Here is a 22895-nt window from a genome sequence, read left to right on the forward strand (position 1 = left end):
CACGATTCAAGGACTGCAGCCTTGGCAACAGCATCAGTGGCCTCATATCCTGTCACAGCAACATGAGCAGGAACCCACATAAACATCACAGTGGCTACATCAACAGTGAGCAAGTACAGACCTGTTGCACTAGGGGATGGAGGGTGTACAGCACGCAGAGGCTTTGAAGGACACCGAGAGTCAGAACAACTGACACAATTGAAAAGCCTGTGTCACCAGACATACTGCCTGCCTGATACAGAGCAAAGAGCTCTGCTGTAAATACTGAGCAGGGTTCCAGAAGCCAACACTGAAAATCGTCAGTGCCAATGACAAAAGCACACCTGACACCACAGTCATTCTGAGAGCCATCAGTGTACACAAAGGTACTATCATGAATTTCCCTGTGAAAGTTGAGAAACTTACGACGATAGAGCAAATCTGGAGTGGCATTCTTAGGAAGTGAGTGAAGTCCAAGGTGAGCACAGGCTGGCACGAAGCCGAGGTGGTGAAGGGCTCAGTTGCAGTTAGTGTGAAGTTCAGCCGCCATAGCAAGTGGCAAAAGTGGACTCCAGGAGATAACAGAGAAGAGGGATGTACCCCATACTGGTGATCAAAGAAGTCATCAAAGGAGGCATAGAATGGGAGGCATATGGCAGACAAACAGCATGCGTATCTGCTGAGGAGAAAGTCATGGCACTATGACAGTGGTAGCTCAGCAGCTTCGGCATTCAGACTCTCAACTGGACTAGTATAAACTGTGCCAGTGGCCAAACAGATGACATGATGGTGCATAGTATTGAGATGGCGTAAGAGGGATGGACGTACAGGTGCATAAACGAAACACCCATCATTTTGTTTCAAACTGACAAGCAACTGATAAAAATGGAGGAGGATGGTCTGATCCGCTCCCCAGGAAGTACCACTGAGGATACATAAGACATTCTGGGGCCGTACATGGGGGGGTTGCCAGGTAAGACACTTGGGAGGACCAAGGAAGTTTCCTATAGAGCATGAGCCCAAGGAATTTCATAGTTTCAATGAACAGAAGAGCAATAGGCCCAAGACGTAAAGACAGTTGAGAAACCAAATGCATTGCCAGAAATTTATAGGAATGGTTTTGTCAGTGGAAAAGAGAAAGCCATTGTCGATGATCCATGAGTGAAGATGATCGAGACATCGCTGAAGACGCAGCTCAAGGAGACAAGTCCATGGAGAGCAGCAATAGATCACAAAATCGTCAACAAAAAGGGAGCCAGATATACCTGGTGTGAGACAGACCATTATAGGGTTAACGGCCACAGCAAAGAGGACGACACTTAGGACGGAACACTGAGACACACTGTTTTCCTGGATAAAGGTGTCTGACAAGGCAGAACCCACATGTACCTTGAAAACTTGGTCTTTTAAGGGGAGCTGGAACGATGAAAATGACCAAATTAACATTTTTTGTTTTTTTTTCAATTATAAAATTATTTGGAGTTTTCTGAATAAAACAAATCAAGTTTCACCCTTCTAAGTGAATTCTAAGTGTGTTTTTTATCACTGCAAAGTTGATGCACCGCGTTAACGGTTGTAGCGACTTGGTGTGTCACCTCTGACGGCGCCGCTTGGTGGTTACAAGCAGGGTATCTTTGCGGAATTAGACAGTGTTTTGTTTTCCGTTGTATGGCTTTCTCTCTGTGACAAGTGACTGTTCATATCGGTAAACATAAACGCTATACCGTGTGTGTTGACTTGTTAAGTTTGCTTTGTGTTGTTTAGCTGCTCAATTTTGCGTATCTGACGAATTTTGCTTGTACCTGTTTTACGTATTTGGTTTGTGGATATCAATACGCCCTGTTTCAGCAATCGAGTGTTTAAGAAAAGGCACAATGAGTGGAAGAAGAAATCTTTTGTTGTTTCGAAGGGAGATGCTGCTCAGACTGCTTCACCAACTACTCCAAATGAATGTGATAGAACTTCTTCCAGCAAGAAACTTTGTGACAGCAAAGAAACATTTAAAAACTATGAAAGTGACAGTAATGATGTGAATGAAATAATTACCATTTCCTTGCTCTCTAATATTTTGAAACAGTATTATGCCAAGTTTGCAAAGAGAGAGGACTGAAATTGAAAATAACTTCACACATTGGTTTGGCATGTAAAATGTTATTGAATAGTCACAAATGTGCTGCAGAAGTTTCATTTTCTAATTCTAACAGTATTCCTCATAGTGGTAATAGTGGAAAGAAGGTGTACAACATAAATGTTAAGCTAGTGTATGGCTGGCGTTGCATTGGCAAGGACAGTGCTGGAGGGACAATGTTATGTGGAATTATGAACTTGCCAAAACCACCAACCAAGTTTGGATTTTATAAGGAATTGGTGGGATCTTCTGCTGAAGATATTGCTCAAGCAACAATGAAGAAAGCAGTTGAGGAAGCTCTGACAGATAATGGGAATTTTAGAGATTTAACTGTTGCTTTAGATGGATCATGGCAACATAGAGGTCATATCTCTAAATGGAGTTGTGACAGCTACCAGTGGAGACAGTTGCAAAGTAATTGATGTTGTTGTTCTCTCAAAACATTGTAGATGTAAGGGCAATACCAAGGACGAACATAGTGAAAGTTGTGAAGCAAATTTTCATGGCACGAGTGGAGTGATGGAAGTAGAGGCAGTGAAAGCAATTTTTTCCAGATCACAGGAGTGGTATAATGTACGATACACTAACTATCTAGGAGATGGTGATTCTAAGGGATATAAAGCTGTAGAGGAACTCAAACCTTATGCCAATGAAATTCACATTAAAAAACGAGAGTGCATTTGACATGTGCAGAAGCACTTGGGGGCTCGCTTGCGCAAACTAAAGCGGACATCAGGATCCCAGAAGCTTAGTGATGATAAGGCCCTTGGAGGAAGAGGAAGATTGACAAATTAAGCAATTGATAGATTGCAGAGGTATTATGGGTGTGCAATTAGGCAAAACACAAGAAGCATTGAGCATATGAGGAGAGCAGTATGGGCATTATTTTTCCATACTGCATTAACAAATGAGCATCCACAATGTGCACTGTGTCCCACAGGTGATGACTCATGGTGTAAATACCAATCAGGAAAGGAATATGCCCATAAAACCAGTTTGCTAAATGTTGTAATTGATGTAATTAAGCCCATATTCAGAGATTTATCACAGCCAAGTTTATTGGAAAAATGTTTACATGGGAAAACACAAAATCCAAATGAAAGTGTAAATAATTTAATTTGGATTAGGATTCCCAAAAGAGTGTTTGTACAGATAAAAACACTGAATTTTGGAGTGTATGATGCAGTGGCAACATACAATGAAGGAAACATTATCAAATGTGATGTGCTGAAATGTAAAAAAACTTTGGAAGCCATTTTGGGTAACTTAATTTTCATCTTTGAGGAACATTTTCTCAAAAACTGCTAACAGTATATCAATGAAATTTATATGAAATTTATACACAATATTGTTTACTTCTTTTCCTTCATTTTTATAACAAATTGTAAAAAGATATTGTATAATTCAAGAGTTATAGAAGAAAAAAGTAAGTATCTGTTTAAAAAGTTGTAAAACAAATACCAATAAATATTTATTAACATGGCATTATAACTTTGTAGAGAAATATTCACTGAACATGTAGTCCAAATTTCAGAGCAATATGTTTAATGGTTTTAGAAAAAATGTTCCTTCTATTTGCTAAAACTAAGACGGAGGAGATGGATTGTTCCGGCTCCCCTTAAAATTTCCTGAAGGAAACTGGGCATGCGGCCATGGAAGCCCCACATGTAAAGAGTACGGAGGATACCAGTCCTCAAGCAGGTGTCACAGGCTTTCTCCAAATCGAAAAACACGGCCACAGGCTGGTATTTCTGCAGAACCATTCATGACATGGGTTGACAAAGTGACGAGATGGTCAACTGCAGAACGGCATGCTCGAAATCCACACTGTGCAGTGGTTAGTAAATTGTAAGACTCGAGCCACCATATCAGCCGTGCATGAATTATATACATTCCATTATCACGCAAACACCTAGTGAGATAAATGGTGTGATAACTAGAAGGAAGGTGTTTATCCTTTCATGCTTAGGTATGGTATGACAATGGCTTCATGCCAGTGTCTGTGAAAGTTGTCGTGTGCCCAGATGCGATTGTACATATAAAGGGGAAAGTGCTTGCCCGCAAGAGAAAGGTTCTGCAACATCTCAATGTGAACATCGTCTGGCCTTCGAGAGGAGGATCAGGATGAAGTGAGGGCACGATCTAGCTCCTCATAGTAAAAGAGACATTGTAGCTCTCACGATTCTGAGAAGAAAAAGGAATAGCCTGAGCCTCCTCCACATGTTTCCAACAGTGGAAGGCAGGGTAATAGTGGGTGCAGCTCGAAATCTCCGCAAAATAACAGTGCAAGGGGTTCGGGGTGTTAGAAGGGTCCACTATGACATCATCCACTATTGTCAGGCCAGAAATTTGGGAATGAACCTTGGGCCCAGACAGCTGTCCGAGATTGGCCCACATGACAAAAGAGTGGAACTGTTAAAAGAACTAGGAAAGGAAATCCAGCTAGCTTTTCTACTGTCCCAAAGACAGTGATGACACTGTGCATGCAACTGTTTGTAACAAATGCAGTTGGCCATTGTAGGATGACGATTAAAAATGCAGGGAGCACATGATAGAGTAGCATGGAGAGCTGCACCAAGTAAGTCTTTGGACTGAAGACCACATCATTATTAACATATTAGTGGAACAAAATGTAGTTATTGAGCTCTATGAACTTAAAAAGAAGTCAGGTTACCGTCCATTCAGAAAGCTGTTGCACTCAGCGAGTGTTATATTGACTTGTAAATTATAGATTGCAGTGATTAGTCATCCTTTTTAAATTTTAATGTGCAGATGTCATTGAATACTCAATGAACTGTGGATGAAACCTGACCAAGAGGCATTACATGCATTGAGCACAAATAATAATGCATTGAGAAATGCCAAAATCTAGATCTGCACAATAAAATTTAAAAAGGATGACTGATTGCTGCAATCCATAATTTACAAGTTAAATAGAAGTCTTTTTCATCTGTTTCTATTCACCAAGAATATTACATCTTAATGTAGTTTCAGCACAGCCTACATAGCGCTAGAAAAATACGAAAAACTTCCTACTGTTGACATCACTTTCAGCATCATCTATGTGCTGCCCCACTAAACTATCATGTATCATACTACAGCTGTCTACCGTTACTTGAACTATTCCAACACTTGCAGAACTTTAGAGCTGAAAGTGACACTCTATTAATGTAATGTAATTAACATATAGATTTACTGAATAACATATTTTACATACTGCAATAGCAAATATTGTCATAATAAATAAAATATTATTGTAACAAATTAATAGTACAATACAGTGGAATTTCTTAATTACCTTGTTTCCTTACTCGTCCTTCAATTTTTGAGATGAACTGAGCAAATTCCTGAAGAATGTCGTGCACTGACGCAGCATATGCTTCAAACGTGAAAGTGGGCAACCTTGTAGCTGAGGTATTATCTGACTGATAACCAGCATAAACTTCTTCCCTGAATTTCTGTAGTTCATACACAATGTTGACATACTCACACACATGTCCCAAATAATTCTTGACAGCATCCTAATAAACATTGATAACAATTACATTTTGTAATGCATGAAGTGATACTGGAAAATAGTTGGACCTAGATCTACTGAAGAACGCCATGATAAAAACGTGCCTTGGTAAGACTTGGAATAGTAACATCATTCCGTACAACAAAACGGCCATTTTCTTGATAAAACAGAAAAGTTGCTGATGGTGAATGAAGCATAAATAGTACTTCTCTCACAACTTTGTATTCACTAATTTTTATTGTTCTTGGCTTGCAGCAGTGACCATCATTTCTTTCAGCCACAGAGTACTCCTCCCTTGAGAACAACAATTTCATTAATTTTTATTTACAGTTCAAGTTAAGACTTTGGTAAACAAGCACATATAATGTAAAACACAGAACATGCAATGTCAGTGTTTCTGTTCAAGAAGATTTACCAATAACTACAATTTTATTTAAATATGGGAGGTTAAAATAGACCTGCATTTACTGTTTAATGCATTACTTCAGCATTTTTATTTTCCTCCAGTTCTTCCCAAATGACACTGCATTGTCACAACTAAGTGACATACCTCAGTAAAGTATGAGCCATGATCTATGATTTAAACTTTTCTTAATGTAAAAAATAAAGACTAAAATTACCCTAGTACACAAAATCATAAGCGAGTGAACTTCTGGTTCAAAAGTCTTAAAATCTGACAATGGCTTTTTAACAGAGTTGTTAAACTTCAAGTAAACCATTACATTTAGTCAGAACACCCATTCTACTTGCATTATCTAAGCTCCACAGCGCACATGTATTTTGTTGCTACAAATCTTCCATCTGCATTGTTAAAGATGAAACAGTTCAGTTTTAGATAGGGCAACAAAACAGCTGAACATGACCTACGCTCATTAAGAAAACAATCCTCAAATTTTACTGCTCAGTCAAGCCAGTCAATTTGTCACAGCAATTGAGGCACTAATCTGCACTACTTTGAAGTTTTTCAGAAACAAACAAATTAATTTCTTCCTAGCACACTGCCCTTCCAAATATTTTTAAATTTTGTATGGTGACAGGTACTTTGCTAAATACTGCTTTGACCAACACAGGATTGTTCAAAAATACACTCAATTTCAATAATGTAAAAAGGAAATTTAGAGTTTACAAACACGCTATAAATTATTATGCCTTCATTTTTCAGGTGTCCATCCAGGATACTATTAATACTTGCTCTGGTAAACGGCCATTCATTTCCCATTCCACTGTAAATTTGATACTTTCATGAATGGAGTTAAGATGTTCAAAATAATCTATCACCAGGGGGCCAAACTACAAATGTGTCATCGACATATCTTGAGAACACCGTCGGTTTTAAAACTGCAGTGTTTGAGTCCTCTTTTTCCACAGTGTTCTGGAGATAAGTTGAGATTCATGAAAACATCAAATTTACCACGGAATGAGAAACAAATGGCTGTCTACTGTTTCTGGGTATTTGTTTGGCACAAGGGAGATGGGTTTTATGGCATTGCTCTTACCATATGCCAACCCATACTGATTTAGAGTTGCAGGTTTCTAGCTGCCACACCCTCCGCAAACTATGAGTGTACCATTAACATTTTTGCAAAGGGGTCACTCTGTGTCTGACAATGAAGTCTATTGGATGAAATGGTACACTTGGCAGAGATATTCAATAAGAATGGGTATACAAAACATTTCATTGTGAAAGTTCAGCAAGCATGAAAGCCAGACCAATCAAATGAAGAACAAAAAGAAAGAGAGGTAAAGGTGTAGTACGCGGGAAATGCAAGAATAATGCAGAAGCATAAAGTGGATGTGATCTTCCTTCCACTGGCCGAGATGGCAGTTATTTTGGGAGCTGTGAAAGATTATCAGATTTTACGAAACATAGATATATATGAAATTCCTAGTGAAAGTGATAAAAGGTACATAGGACAACCAATATACACCGCACAAGAATGTGGTACACCCACCGTCTACAACCCAATAAATCTGCAGTGTCTGGGAATTTTTATTTCCAGTAGCCATTCCATGAATTACAGGAAAGTTAAGCTACAGGTCACACCCCCATAATACAGCTGAGCAACAAAGATAAGAGTTTTCACTGACAAATCAAGTAAATCCCTTGTTTCATGTCTGAATTCTCAAAGACAATACTGTTCTAAGTCTAAGGTATTCCAACATATGCCATCCATAATAATTAACCACGTAACTTTCACACATTGCAGATTTGGTGACTCTGCACTTGCCTTATTTTACACTTACATGCATACATTTATATGTATGACCAGTGCTTGATACAGTGTTCTCTCTGATGCATGCCTGTTTATTGCTCAGTAGTGTGTAAACTGATTTAAAAACCTTTTAAGTGACTAACCTTGAGAAATGCTCTCAGCTGAAATATTGAAACAACAATTAATAATATCCCAATTGCATGCACAAAAGATAAGGGGATACTTCTTCCACTGGGAAAATTCAAGAAACACACATGTTCTAAATGTTTAATTGTCCTCCTCCAACTGCTGCTGCAAGGCAAACACATCCCACATGCAAAGAATCATCTGTGTTACTGAGTACACCTCTTGAGATATGGTTCCACAGGCTGGTCACAGTTGTTGGCAGAGGTGAAACTTGAACTGCCTCTTTTACAAAGCCGAGCAAGAGAAAGTCATATGGTGGGAGGTGAGGAGATATCTGAGGCCAGAAAGTAAGGGCCTGGTTTGCTTTTCCCAGATGACCTACCTGTTGTTGAGGTATGGATTGATTCAAAAATGCTTTCAGAAATCAAGGTACTAATGGGTCAAAACTGCATCCTTTTGAAAAATTAACACTTACGAGTCTCCAGTAAGGAAAGAAAAAGCGATTGTTCCAACATGTCCAGTTACTTTATTCCACCAATAGTTCTCTCCACAAAAAACAATGGCCCATAAACTGTTTTGCAATAAGGCACAAAATAAATTAAGCTTGATTTACTGTTTCTCGTGTTGTAATGTTTCAGGAAGATTTTGCAAACCCCATAAGCAAATATTGTGACAACTCATTTTTCCTCTAAGACGAAAATCACTAAAAGTAAAATACGAAAAGAAAAGTTTCATATTCCATTTTTTTATCATACCACCACAAAATTCTATATGCTTTTCTTGTAATTTTCAACAAGAAGCCAAACAAGTTATATGTAATGGGATTTTTACAGCAAACAGTGTTCGGTCCTGCCCACTGTCGCTTATAGGGTGCTTAAGGGATACTGCGTTCTTGGAATGCTATACAACAATTCACGCAAAATAACTTTAGTTTTATTTCAATAAAGCAGATTGACAATACTTTACTTGTATTTACAATGTGTTGTCACAAGCAATAGTGGCATGCAATATAAATCAGAGTCCTTTGCTATATGTAATGTTCATGCAAGTTTGTCACGCAGTTTGTGGATCACAAATAACTGCTGTCAGTGTTCTATGCTAGGCCTGTGCAAATACTGTCCTAATACTCTGGGAATACTGAGCCAACATTGAGCTGTACTGCGCGACTGAGGCTGGCAGCAGGGTGCTTATATTATTGTCTTGTAGAGGCCACTCCTGTCGTGGTGCAGTCCTAATCAGCGCACCACTGGTCAACGTCATTTCACCACTTTCTCTTCTCTTGTGTCCTTCATCTTTGTTCTGGTGCTTGTGGTTATGCCACAACAAACAGCATCTCAAAACTCACTGTACAGTTGGATGAGGTATCACTAGAAATCTACTATAGTTGGAGTTACAAGCAATGGTGGTCGTGTTTAGGCTTGTTCTGTGCACTTGCGTCGCACATTCTCCGAGAGCCAAGAAGCATTCAGTAGTGTTCAGTGCACTCAGCTATGAATGCCATAGTCAATGAGAGAATTAAATTTGAATGTAGTGAGTTGTTTAGTAAATTTTTATTCCATCTGTTACGAGTTTTAATTGCTGCTGATGCTTATTTATTTACGTATTTGTTTACTTATTGCTAATTTAGCCTGACCAGATTAGGGCTTTAGGGAACCCTCTTAAATCTGACAAGAAAATGACAAATTCTACATAAGCAAAAGTGAGGACTTGCAGCATAAAGGCTTTCTTCACAAAGCACATATACGTACTTACAGCAACTGCCGCTTCAAACCAGCAACCATGCAAAGCCCATCCGTGTCTTGATCTGCGTGAACTACCATCACTTGTGGATGGGAGTACAGCATAAGTGGCTGAATCACTTTGACTACATACACAATTTTCTTCATTTCACACATACTCATTTGACCTTACCCCACACTTTGTCCTTTGCAGGAACATTCCGTTTGTCCAAATTGCTTCAACCGATGGTTTCTGCTTTTTCCAGTTTGTGTTTCAATGCTGTATCAAAAGTTTAAATGCTCTCTGCATTGTAACTGCCAACTCTCATCTTTTGAACAAAAATGCAGATACTTTTATGCTGCATTGTAACCAATTTACTGACATCTGAAACAAATTGGCTGGCTGTTGGTGCCACCAGTCTAGCAGTCATTACACAACTATCACCACTCTAAGGATGGTAACTGAAACTTTAGATCCTTTTTGTAGAATATTCATATCCACTTTACATTTAATGAAATAAAAATTAATCAAATTATGACCATCTTTTTGAACAGCCCTGCACCTCCACTTACATGAGCAATTTTTCAGTGAATGACTATCTTTCCACCAACTGGTTTCTTGCCACTCTCATTGCGTCTATTTTTTACACAATTTCCTTTGGAAAACAAAAGGAAAATATTATATTTACAAAGAAGAAGCTGACAATCTGCAGTACTATCCCTCGAACTGACTGCGGCCCCCTGGATTTGAGGTGAGAGGAAGGCTGCAACCAAGTACTTAGAAAATTCTGTGACAAGCTAGAATGTGACATTCTAGGCTTGTGTCATCGGGCTGAGAACTGTAATATCACTTTCCTGTTGGGCCTCAATAAGAATAACTTTGAGCAGTGGTTGTGGGGAAGGGCACAAGGCACACCTCACACACCCCACATCACAACTGTCTTGTGAGAACAACTCTTTCTCGCAGTGCTGGCACCATCACCATGCCTTAAGCTTACATGAAAGCAGAGGTGACACATGTGGAAACATTGGCAGTGCTCAAAGACAAGTAAAAGTGCTCTACTTATCATGGATAAACAGTAAATGCTTCAGACTGCACTTTTCTCCAGACGCAGCTAACCATGTAACTGACTGTGGGTAGGGAGCACAAAAAATTAGAGTATGTGACTCTCCATCCAGATTAGACAATGATAGCCGTACAAAACTCTGAAACAGTAATGTAAGAACCTAATAAATTACCCCCTCCCCCGTCCCGTCCCGTCCCGTCCCGTCCCGTCCCGTCGCCCCCCCCCCCCACCCCCACCCCCGTCCCCCCAAAATATAATGTTAAATCTAAGTAATCAGCCAGAATCTGAAGTACTTGTAAAAAGCATTGGAGCTTACACAACACCAAGAACAAAATGCAGCAGTGATATTTTTGAAACAAACCTATGTGTAAATTAAAGTGATACACTAATGGGAAATGAATATCGTGTATTCATCACAGCAGACAAGAAACTCAAATCCACCAATGAAGCTGCATGTGAGACTATCTGGGCAAGACTTGGTGTCAAAGGTGAGCACAAACTTATAATTGGGTTGTTCTTAGAACAGATAGTTCAGAATCCTACTCAGGACAGAAATATATTAGACTTGATTGTAACAAATGTGACTGACCGATTTGAAGATGTCCACACTAAAACTGGTATCGACGATCATGAGGAAGTTACAGCGACAATGATTACAAAGCAAAGAGTGCAACTACAACAAGTAGAAAGACTGACATGTTCAGTAACCTACATAATGAAGCAGTAATGCCACACTTCAATGGGGAACTATAAACATTTAACTCTGAGCAGCAACAGCAGAGACACTGTGGCTCAAGTTTAGAAGACATGGATATATATGTACCTCATGGAACAGATCATGATGGGAGGGACCTTCCATGATATACAGTCTCTGTAAATGAACTTATAATGAAACACAAACTATACCATAACAGATGTAAAGCAAAGCTTGAGCCTATATAGAGATGAGGAATAAAAGATCATCTCACTCTCAAAAGGGCAGTGAGTGATGCCTTTAATGACTACCACTGCAGAGTGTCATCAAAATATCTCTCACAAGAACCAAAAGACATTCTGGTCATATGTAATGGCTATCAGTGGGATCAGAGATCATATTCATACACCCGTGGACAAGACAGCAACTGAAATTGTGGGTAGCAGAGCAAAAGCATGAATGCTAAAAAACCATTCTCAAATGCTCCTTTACAAAGAATGATCCGAGAGTAATGCCACAGTATAACTCTCACACCAAAGCACCAATTATAATACTAGTACTGCTAAAGTACAGCTGAAATCACTAAACCTGAGAAAGGCCCTATGGTCTGCTGGAATCCCTCTCTGATTCTATTCCAAATTTGCAGTGGTATTAACACTTCTCTTGAGCATAATATACCAGACATACCCCAAAAACCTCAGTGTTTGAAAGAAAGCACAAGACATATATCTACCAAATGGACAGTAGAACTGATCCCCAAAACTGTCATCAAGTACCACTACATCAGTATACTGCAGAATATCTTAACATATTCTGAGCTCAACCATAACAAGCTATCTCTAACAAATGATCTGCACACCACCAAATATTAGGCTTGCAAAACAACTGGTACTCTTGTCACATAATACCATTAAAATCGTGCATCACAGCAATAAGTAAGGCACAAGTGATCCATGTCTTTTATAAAGTTTTTGAGTTGTTACCACATCAAAATTTATTAATCAAAGTAGGACCATATGGGATGTCAAATGAAATACGTGACTGTATTGAAGATTTCTCGGTAGGGAGGAGGCAATGTGTGATAAAACATGAAGTGTCATCAACAAATTTAAGAGTAACTTCAGACATGCCCCTGGGAAATGTGCTGGTTGGTTGGTTTGTTTAAAAATAGGGGATGGGTGTGTGTTGGGGGGGAAGGGGGGGGGGGAGGGGACCAAACCGCGAGGTAATGAGTCCCTTGTTCCGATTAAAATAATAGGTTTGTTTATAAATAACTGTTGTTTATGTAAAATGTTTTCGGTGTTTAAAAGTGTACAACAAGTTGTGTGTGATGTTTAGTGCGTGCGTGTGTGCGTGAGAGAGAGAGAGAGAGAGAGAGAGACTCTGCACAAATGGACCATAAGGAAACTTAAAGTCAACGAAATGAAGCAGAACCTCATACATCGACATCACCATGTAGGAATGACAGAACAAACACAAAAAAAAAGCACTTAAAAATGGGAATCAGAACTCTGTAGAGCTGCAGCAGCATAGATCAATCTGCACCCCAGTTGCTTAGGCAACGGAGGGCATTGAGGTGCTGCCAGCACTTCTGCTTAAGCTGACGAAGGTGAGGAAGCCAAGTCAATCAAGGGTTGAAAACCAGTCCTAAAAATCGATATGTCTCCACTACAGTGAGTGTACCATCATTACGGTAAAGTTCTGGATCCAGATGAATGGTATGACGCTGACAGAAGTGCATAACACACGACTTTGCGGCCGAAAACTGGAAACTGTGAGCTACAGCCCATGCCTGCACCTTGCGGATGGCTCCCTGTAGGCGCCGCTCAGCAACACCAGTACTAGTGAAGCAGTACAAAATGCAGAAGTCGTCTTCATACAGAGAAGGTGAGACGGACGGCCCTACAGTTGCTGCTAGACCATTAATGGCCACTAAAAATAGAGATACACTCAATACAGAGCCCTGCGGAACCCATTCTCCTGGTTATGGGAGAGGGAGAGGGGAGGGGGGGGGGGGGGGGGGGGACTATGGGAGGCATGAACTTGGACACGGAAAGAACGACATGACAGGAAATTTTTTATTAAAATCAGGCAAGGATATGATGTTGCCAGGTGGTGTCATACACTTTTCATAAAACTAAAAAAGATGGCAACCAGGTGTTGGCATCTGGAAAAGGCTGTTCAGATGGCAGACTCAAGGGACACAAGATTATCAATGGTAGAGCAACCCTGGCGAAAACTGCCCTGGCGTGGAGCCAGTAGGCCACAGGACTCCAGGACCCAACCCAACCACCAACATACCTTACGTTCCAGCAGCTTACAAAGAACGTTGGCGAGGCTGATGGGCCGATAGCTATCCACATCAAGTGGGTTTTTAGTGAGTTTTAGCACTGGTATGATTGTGCTCTCCCGCCGCTGTGATGGAAACACACCATTGCACCAGATCCGGTTGAAGATGACAAGGAGATGTCACTTGTAGTCAGACAAAAGATGTTGAATCATATGACTGTGGATCCGATCTGCCCCATGAGCAGTGTCGGGGCAATGTGTAACGACACTGAGGAGCTCTCATTCTGTAAATGGGCCATTATAGGGTTCACTGTGCCACGTAGTGACCAAGAGGACTTTCCTTTCCATCCGCCATTTGATGGTGCGGAAGGCTGGGGGATAATTTTCTGACGCAGAGGCGCGAGCATAGTGCTCAGCAAAGTACTTGGCAATGGCATTTGCGGCAGTAGATAACACGCCATTGATGTTAACACCAGGGACACCTGTTGGGGTCTGGCACCCAAAAACACATCTGATCTTCACTCAGACTTGGGAAGGTGATGTATGGCACCCAATGGTCGATATGTATCTCTCCCAACACTCCTGTTTCCTTCTTTTTATAAGCTGGTGAACGCGGGCATGGAACCGTTTAAAAGTTATTAGGTACTCCTGGGAAGGGTGCCGCTTATGTCGCTGTAAAGCCTGCCTACACTCTTTAATGGCCTCAGCAATTTCCGGCGAGCACGAAGGTACTGTCTTACACTGGGGGCACCCGAAGGAACTAGGAATTGTGTTTTTCATTGCAGAAACTATTGTTGCAGTGACCTACTCAACCACCAAATTGATGACACCATCTGGGGTAGAATCAACGTTGACAGCATCAGTGAAAGCTTCCCAATTTGCCTTGGATAAAGTCCACCTGGGTAGGCGGCCATGGGCATGACGCCGGGGTTGTGACAAGAAGATGGGGAAGTGGTCACTACCACACAAGTCGTCATGTGCTCTCCAGTGGATAGATGGAAGTAGGCCACGACTGCAAACCGAGAGATCAATGGCCAAATATATGCCACTTTGAAATGTCTGAGGGCACCTGTATTGAGGAGGCAAAGTTTGAAGCGAGTAAGTAGCTCTTCAACATCTCTGCCAAGGCCGTTAAACTTTGCTCCACCCCACAAAGGGTTATAGGCATTAAAATCACCCAGAAGGAGAAAAGGTGGGGGGAGTTGCGAAGTGAATGCAGTCAAAACGTGGGGTGGTGCTTCACCATCTGGAGGGAGGTAGATGTTACGGATGGTAATTTCCTGTGTAGTCCTTACCCTGACAGCCACAGCTTCTAAAGCTATTTGAAGGGCCACAGGTTTGCTACAGACAGAGGTAAGGACGAAAATACAAACTCCACCTGAGAGTCTGTCATAGGCAGGACAGTTTTTGTAGTTACCCCGACAGCCACGAAGGGCGGAGGTCCACGTTGCGGGAAACCAGGTCTCTTGAAGGACAATGCAAAAAGCTGGGATACAGGTTAAAAGTTGACCTAATTTAGCCAGTTGGGGGAAGAAACCGCCACAGTTTACAGTTCCACTGGAAAATGACTCTTTCTGTCGTTGGGGGTGGTATGGAGTGACCAAGAAGACAAATTAGGCCTCAGCATCAACTCTAGCCACTGAGTGAGGTTTCGCATCCAGTACCAAGGCATCCGAGGCGTCGGCGAGGTCTAGGTCCTCAGGGGATGGCAGAATCTCCACCTCTTCCTCGGACGCAGAGCCGTGGGGGAGTACTGGTGTATGGGGCACTGGAGGCTCCCATTTATTAGTGGGTTACTTCTTTGAAATTTTGCCCTCTCGCTGCTCCTTAGGCGCTTGCTAGGAGGGCTTCCCGGAAGTAGCTTCAGGGACAGAGGAAGACCTTGAAGCCCTTCAACCAGCAGCCAGTGGCTCTTTCAACCACTGACTGGTGTCCACTGGACCACGGGGGGAGGAGGGGGCGACTGTGGAAGGTAGAGTCCCAAGGGACCCCTCCCATGTAAGAGGAGCCAGAGGAGGCCTCTGCTTCTCCGGCTGTGGGGAGGGAACCAATGTCCCTGCCATTTTGGGGGGCGATGCTCCCAAAGTAGAAGCATTGAGAGCATCAGAAGACGACGTGCACCCAGCCAACTGGAGGGAGGGAGGAGGATGGGCAGCCCTGAAGGCCCACTGGAGTAACTTGAGATGATGGGTGTAACAGTGTCATCGATGGCAATGCGATGCGATTGTGGCGGCAACATAAGAAGCTCGCATAGGAACAGGGTTAAGTCTTTCATATTTGAGCTTAGCCTTGCAATAAGACAGCCTGTCCAGGGTCTTGCACTCCATAATTTTGAGTTCCTTTTAGAGTACTGGGCAGTGATGCTGTCCACAGTTCACAAAGGTGGGAGGAGATGCACATGCAGTACTCGGATGTAGCGAATGTCTGCAGTCTCTACATGTGACGCTGGAAGGGCACCAGGAGGACATGGGCCCAAATTTCCGACATTTACAGCACCGCATAGGGGGCGGACATAGGGTTTGACATCACAACGGTACACCATCACCTTGACCCTTTCAGGCATTAATCACCCTCAAAGGCCAAGATGAAGGCACCGGTGGCAACCCTATTGTCTCATGGGTCACCTGTCAACACACCAAACGAAATGAACACCCCACCATTCTAAATTGGCATGTAGCTCATCATCGGACTGTAACAGGAGGTTGCGATGAAAAATAATTCCTTGGACCATATTGAGGCTTTTGTAGGGAGTGACCGAAACACGATTATCACCCAGCTTGTCACAGGCGAGCAACACTGGATTGGGGATGCCATCTGAGTCAAAACCGAACCATTGCGCATTTTGGACAGTGCTGTCACCTCCCCAAGCTTATCCTTAAGGTGCTCAACAAAAAACGGAGGCTTCGTTTCCAGAAAGGAGTACCCAACAGTTCTGCTGCACACTAAGTAACATGGCGAATATGGATCCGGTCTCTCTGAAGCTCTACGTTCCTCCCAAGGTGTTGCTAGGGAGGGGAATGATTTAGGGTCATAACAGGTAGCATGGAAATCAACCTTTCCTTTCTTAGAGACTGCTGAGGCCATTCGGTCCCCAGCAAAAGATGACTTACTCCACATCATTGCAGGTCATCCGCCTTGATGCCACCCACTTTGATCAGGGGCTCTCCCCACAGCACCACCCAGCCACAGCAAAGGCCACCTGGTATAATGGCCATTGCCAAGGGTTCTGATGCCCCAGGAAGACAGGCATCTACTACATGGCATATGCTCAGGAATCAGCAGTGTGATCCCTGTGTCGTCAGGGGGCTACCACCAAATTGGTACATGACGGTCTCACCACAATGGACTGGCTACCATGCTGGATATTGGGCGCAGAGAAATCCAATATTGTCATGGGGGCAAAAGAGGACAGGAGACAACGGAAGAAGACGACATACCCCAGAAAGTGTCCTCGCCCAAATAGTTGAATTGCAGGTGGAGATGCAAACCCATGACAAGAAGAGGCTCAGGAGACCAAATCTAAGAGCACTATGGATAGCTCGTGCACCACATAAGGCGTCCTTCCCCATATGGCATGCACTTCGCTAGAATTCAGAAAGTGGCAGGTCAACCCAGAAAATGGGACCTGAACTTATAGGGCCGAAACATGTGAGACTCCTTTTCGTCACCTCTTACAACAGGCAGGAATACCTCACGCCTATTCTAAGCCCTGGACCCACAAGCGGCAAAGTGTATTGGGTTGAGTTGTTGGCGAAAAGAACTGGGAACTGTTTTTTGTTCATCTATACCACTTCATAAAGACAATTTGTCGTTTGATATTGTTACCAAAAATCTTGAAAAATTCTTGAATAATTACTTCAATTTTTTACAAAAGACGCTAATAAACATTCGGGTGGACATAGGCTTATTTTTTTTTTCTTCAAAAATTGCCTCCAATATTTAGGTGTGTCCTATGCTTGAAATTAATATAAAAATGTCCAATGTTTGATTTACAATTCCTGCCAATCTTAAAAATGGTCATATACTCTACGCCACAGGAAACTATCTCTATCAGGCAATATTGGATTCAACTGGCAGTAGCAGTGCACCAATGCGACAAACATGAGTTGCAAGGATTCACATGTTTGCCAACACTGTATCCCTCCCACTCTGCCATCACAAATCCAGGACACTGTCTAGCCTATGATGTTTCATTGCCATCTACTGTGCCAGAAAAATTTAATTGTGTTATCGATAACAGTACAATGTTTTTGTAAGTAGCTAGTTTCGTAATGGAAAAAAAAAAGAAAGGTATTCATATGATGCATGCAATAAATTGAAAGTAATAGCATATGCAGAAGAACACAGAAACTGAGCAGCTGAGCAGCATTTCGGTCTTCCACCTACAGGGGAGCGAGGGGGGGGGAATAATCTGCAATTGGTGGACTACTAAATAAGAACTGAAAAAAATGAGGAAGACTAAATGTGCAGATAGGGGACTGAAAGAAAAAATAGCCAAAACTAGAAGATGACAATGAAATGGATTCAAGGACACCATCAAAATGGCATTGAAACTGATACAAAAATGATTCTAATACACAATCTTAAGCTGGCACTATAGAGAAACTTAACAGATTTTAAGGGTGGAGCTGGCTGGTGCTACAGGTTTATAAAGCACCACAGACTTAACCTGTAAGTGAAACCAAAGAATCTCAGAAAATTCCACTAGGTATGAAGGGAAAATATTACCTTTTTATCAGTTTGTTATTCAACATCGAAAGAAAAGCAGTGTGGTACTAAGGCAGGTAGTGAATATGGACAAAACTCCTCTGACATTTGATGTGCCCAGTAACAGAACTGTTGCCATAGAAGGAGCTAAAACTGTAACTATAAAAACAATTGGACATGAAAAACATGTTGCCCTTGCATGTTGTGCTGACGGTACTGAACTTGATCCAATGATTATTTTCAAGTGCAAAACAATGCCGAAACCTTCCCACAAGGTGGTGGTGTTCGCGTACGTGGTAAGGGTTGGATGAACAAGGCTGGTAAGAAATTATGGGTTAACAGAGAGAAGGAAAGGTGCTTCACTGAAGAAGAATTATCTTCCTGTCCTAAATCACTTTAGTACTCATTTGAAAAATTCTGTGAAAGAGAAATTGAGACAGGGAAATACAGAGCTTGCTGTTATTGTGTGGTAACTTATTTCACAATTGCAACCTCTTGATGTCTCAATAAATAAACCATTTAAAGTATATATGAGAGAGAAATGGAACAAATAGATGATGGATGAAACCCAACTTTAAAAGCTTTAAAATGCCCTGCAATCAGACAAGTGTTTCAGTGGATAAGGCAATCATGGTCTAGAGTGAGAGAAGACATTGTCAAATCTTCCAAGAAGGACGGCATAAGTAAAGCTCTTTATGGGTGAAGACCATCTTATTTATGATGACAACAATGATGATGCTAAAGAGGAGGAGGAGGAGGAGGAGGAGGAAGAAGTAGTTCAGATGACAATTTTTTGGGTATTTTAAACATCAATTCAGTTCAATAAACTATGAAGTTTTTTTAGTCTACCTTTGCAATCCAACACCAAAAATTTAAAAATGTTATTTTTTAAACAACTGCTTAAAAATTAAGGTGCATCTGATGGTTTTAGTCTGTAAAATATGGTATGTATTCTGATTCCCCATTCCTCATGTATAATTTTACAAAAAAACTGTGTACACAACAATGTGCCATTTTGTTTTCTCTCTCACAGCTTGGTTTAACAAAAAAAACAGGAAAAGTTGTGTTTATTACTAACTTTGCAATCCTACCTATTTGCAGATAAAATTACGCAAAATATTGTCAGTGAAGCTACTATTCTTAAAGGCACAGCAGCTGGAGAGGTCTCTCTCATGTTGTATATACCAATGATACCAATCAATTTACTCTTCCTAGCCACATTGTGCCACAATTTTTTTTCTCACTAATTCTATTCAGTAACACCTCAATAGTTATCAGCATTCTTCTGCACCACCACATTTCAAAAACTTCTATTCTCTTCTAGTCTAAACTGTTTCAGGGTTGCCACAAGTGAAATTCCCCGATATTTCCCCAATTTCTGACAAGTTTTAGCATTTTCCCTGACAAATTTTGAGATCTCAGGGGTAGTTAAAGACATAAGTTGATGAAAAAATGTAATGACTTCTGTATTTCTCCCCCACGTGAACAAAATCTTACGTATTAAAATCAACATCTTTTGCAATGAACTGTTTTTAGATGGAGAAAGCAAGTCAAATGGAATATGTGTTTCATTAAAACCACCGTTGTTTTATTTCAATAAAACTAAACACATCTGGTGATAAAAATACGCATTTCCTTGGAGTTGCAAGACAGATTTAAAATACCTTCACTGATTTCAGAAAAAAGTAGGCCTCTTGAAAGAAATGTGTAAGGCACAGAAGAGTAGTGTAAACCAAAACTATAGGTGACAGCCAATAAAATGCTGGTTCTATTATGTTCATCATTGTCTGTTATTACCCACTGTGTTATGTCTATTATCATACTTTCTAATATACAGGGTGATCCATTGATCATGACCAGGCCAAATACCTCACAAGATAAGCATAAAAGAAGAAACTACAAAGAACGAAACTTGTCTAGCTTGAACGGGGAAACCAGATGGTGCTACGGATGGCCCGCTAGATGGTGCTGCCATAGGTCAAACGAATATCAACTGCATTTTTTAAAATAGGAACTCCCATTTTTTATTACATATTCGTATAGTACATAAAGAAATAATATTGTTTTAGTTGAACCACTTTTTTTGCATTGTGATAGATAGCACTGTAATAGTCACAAACATATAGCTCACAATTTTAGACGAACAGTTGGTAACAGGTAGGTTTTTTAAAACCTCTCACTGCATGATTTTTTTTATTTTTCTGAAAAAAATGTTACATGTTATGTTTGATGTTCTGATTTCATAAAAAATGCTTAAAAAATTCTAAATCTTATGTAGGGGCAGTTATTTTAGAATTAAGGGTTTGTGCCATATATGGGACGGCATGCAGTAACGACTAATACCATGTGATACCAGTTTTGGGATTTATGATGCACAACGTGGAAAATATACAATAAGATACGTATATGAACTAGTAGAGCTGTATTTATGTAAAACAATTACACTTTCTATTCATTACAATACACATATTTTGAGAAAATAACACACATTCTGTTTCCATTTTTCTATATTCATTATGAAACTTGATGAAGCAATTTCTCTCCTTATTCAAGCACAATGTCGCACTGCACTTCATACGCGATATATAGCATTTTCCCTTGCATTCTGGATACTTGCAATGACCACAGTTTTCCAGCCAGATAGGCGTGTGATCTATCCCATCCAGTCGCACATGACGCTGTGGAAGATCTGCTGTAGGGCCTCTCTTCTTCTTACAGTCAAGCTGTTTTTGTATTTCATTGCTTGGCCTACCGCGTTTCTTGGATAAGGATTTCCCAGTTTTACAGAGGGCCTCTGCAACTGCGACCTTGAAATCAACAAGGGGCATGTAGTCCGTATTTCTTCTTCTGCATAACAGCCAGCTGTTCACACAAGCCACGTCAACTAGATGAAAGACTATCTTCAAGTACCATTTCTTTAATCTGATTTGAATTCTGTAATATCCTATCATAGAATCTAATAGAGCGACACCCCCCATGGAGTCATTGTAGATCATCACAGAGCGTGGACAAGGTACCATTTTGTATTCTTTTTCCTTCCTGAAAAGCCTCTTGATCTCGCCTTCTGGTTTGCATCCAACGTAAGTTGACAAAGTGTTGACTACTTTATTATCAAACCAGGAGACTACTGACAGTTGCACACCGTCTACTGTTGCTATCTTTTCCTCCGTGCTGCCTCAACCATTCTTCTTCATTGCTGCCTCCTTAGGTAAAATGCAACCATGTACTCGATTGGGCCGGACTGTCCCTAGTGATCGTATACCTTCCTTGTGCAAATACACTGCCAAGGGTACACTAGTGAACCAGTTATCAAAAAATAATTTGTGATTCACATGTTGTGGGACTGTTTGAGTAAGACGCACAACAACATTGCTGCTAGCTCCTACAGGGTGTTTCAAAAATGACCGGTATATTTGAAACGGCAATAAAAACTAAACGAGCAGCGATAGAAATACACCGTTTGTTGCAATATGCTTGGGACAACAGTACATTTTCAGGCAGACAAACTTTCAAAATTACAGTAGTTACAATTTTCAACAACAGATGGCGCTGCGGTCTGGGAAACTCTATAGTACGATATTTTCCACATATCCACCATGCGTAGCAATAATATGGCGTAGTCCCTGAATCAAATTACCCGAAACCTTTGACAACGTGTCTGGCGGAATGGCTTCACGTGCAGATGAGATGTACTGCTTCAGCTGTTCAATTGTTTCTGGATTCTGGCGGTACACCTGGTCTCTCAAGTGTCCCCACAGAAAGAAGTCACAGGGGTTCAAGTCTGGCGAATAGGGAGGCCAATCCACGCCGCCTCCTGTATGTTTCGGATAGCCCAAAGCAATCACACGATCATCGAAATATTCATTCAGGAAATTAAAGACGTCAGCCATGAGAAGTGGCCGGGCACCACCTTGCATCAACCACGAGGTGTTCGCAGTGTCGTCTAAGGCAGTTTGTACCGCCACAAATTCACGAAGAATGTCCAGATAGTGTGATGCAGTAATCGTTTCGGATCTGAAAAATGGGCCAATGATTCCTTTGGAAGAAATGGCGGCCCAGACCAGTACTTTTTGAGGATGCAGGGACGATGGGACTGCAACATGGGGCTTTTCAGTTCCTCATATGCGCCAGTTCTGTTTATTGACGAAGCTGTCCAGATAAAAATAAGCTTCGTCAGTAAACCAAATGCTGCCCACATGCATATTGCCGTCATCAATCCTGTGCACTATATCGTTTGCGAATGTCTCTCGTGCAGCAATGGTAGCGGCGCTGAGGGGTTGCAGCGTTTGAATTTTGTATGGATAGAGGTGTAAACTCTGGCGCATGAGACGATACGTGGACGTTGGCGTCATTTGGACCGCAGCTGCAACACGGTTAACGGAAACCCGAGGCCGCTGTTGGATCACCTGCTGCACTAGCTGCGCGTTGCCCTCTGTGGTTGCCGTACGCGGTCGCCC

At 41.3% G+C, this 22895-nt stretch overlaps 1 protein-coding gene across 1 annotated transcript in view; it reads right to left on the bottom strand.

Annotated features, from left to right (window-relative positions):
- Positions 1 to 22895, bottom strand: part of LOC126456792 (gamma-tubulin complex component 5) — a 158639-nt gene that overhangs the window by 102628 nt on the left and 33116 nt on the right. Inside the window, exons 5-6 of the mRNA XM_050092581.1 lie at positions 5729 to 5918; positions 5406 to 5628 (exon numbers count right to left, since the gene is read on the bottom strand). Of these exons, the coding sequence (XP_049948538.1) occupies positions 5406 to 5628; positions 5729 to 5918 (413 nt within the window). The remainder of the gene's footprint in view (positions 1 to 5405; positions 5629 to 5728; positions 5919 to 22895) is intronic.

This window comes from Schistocerca serialis, chromosome 2 (assembly GCF_023864345.2).
Source record: "Schistocerca serialis cubense isolate TAMUIC-IGC-003099 chromosome 2, iqSchSeri2.2, whole genome shotgun sequence".
Classification (NCBI taxonomy): Eukaryota; Metazoa; Arthropoda; class Insecta; order Orthoptera; family Acrididae; genus Schistocerca; species Schistocerca serialis.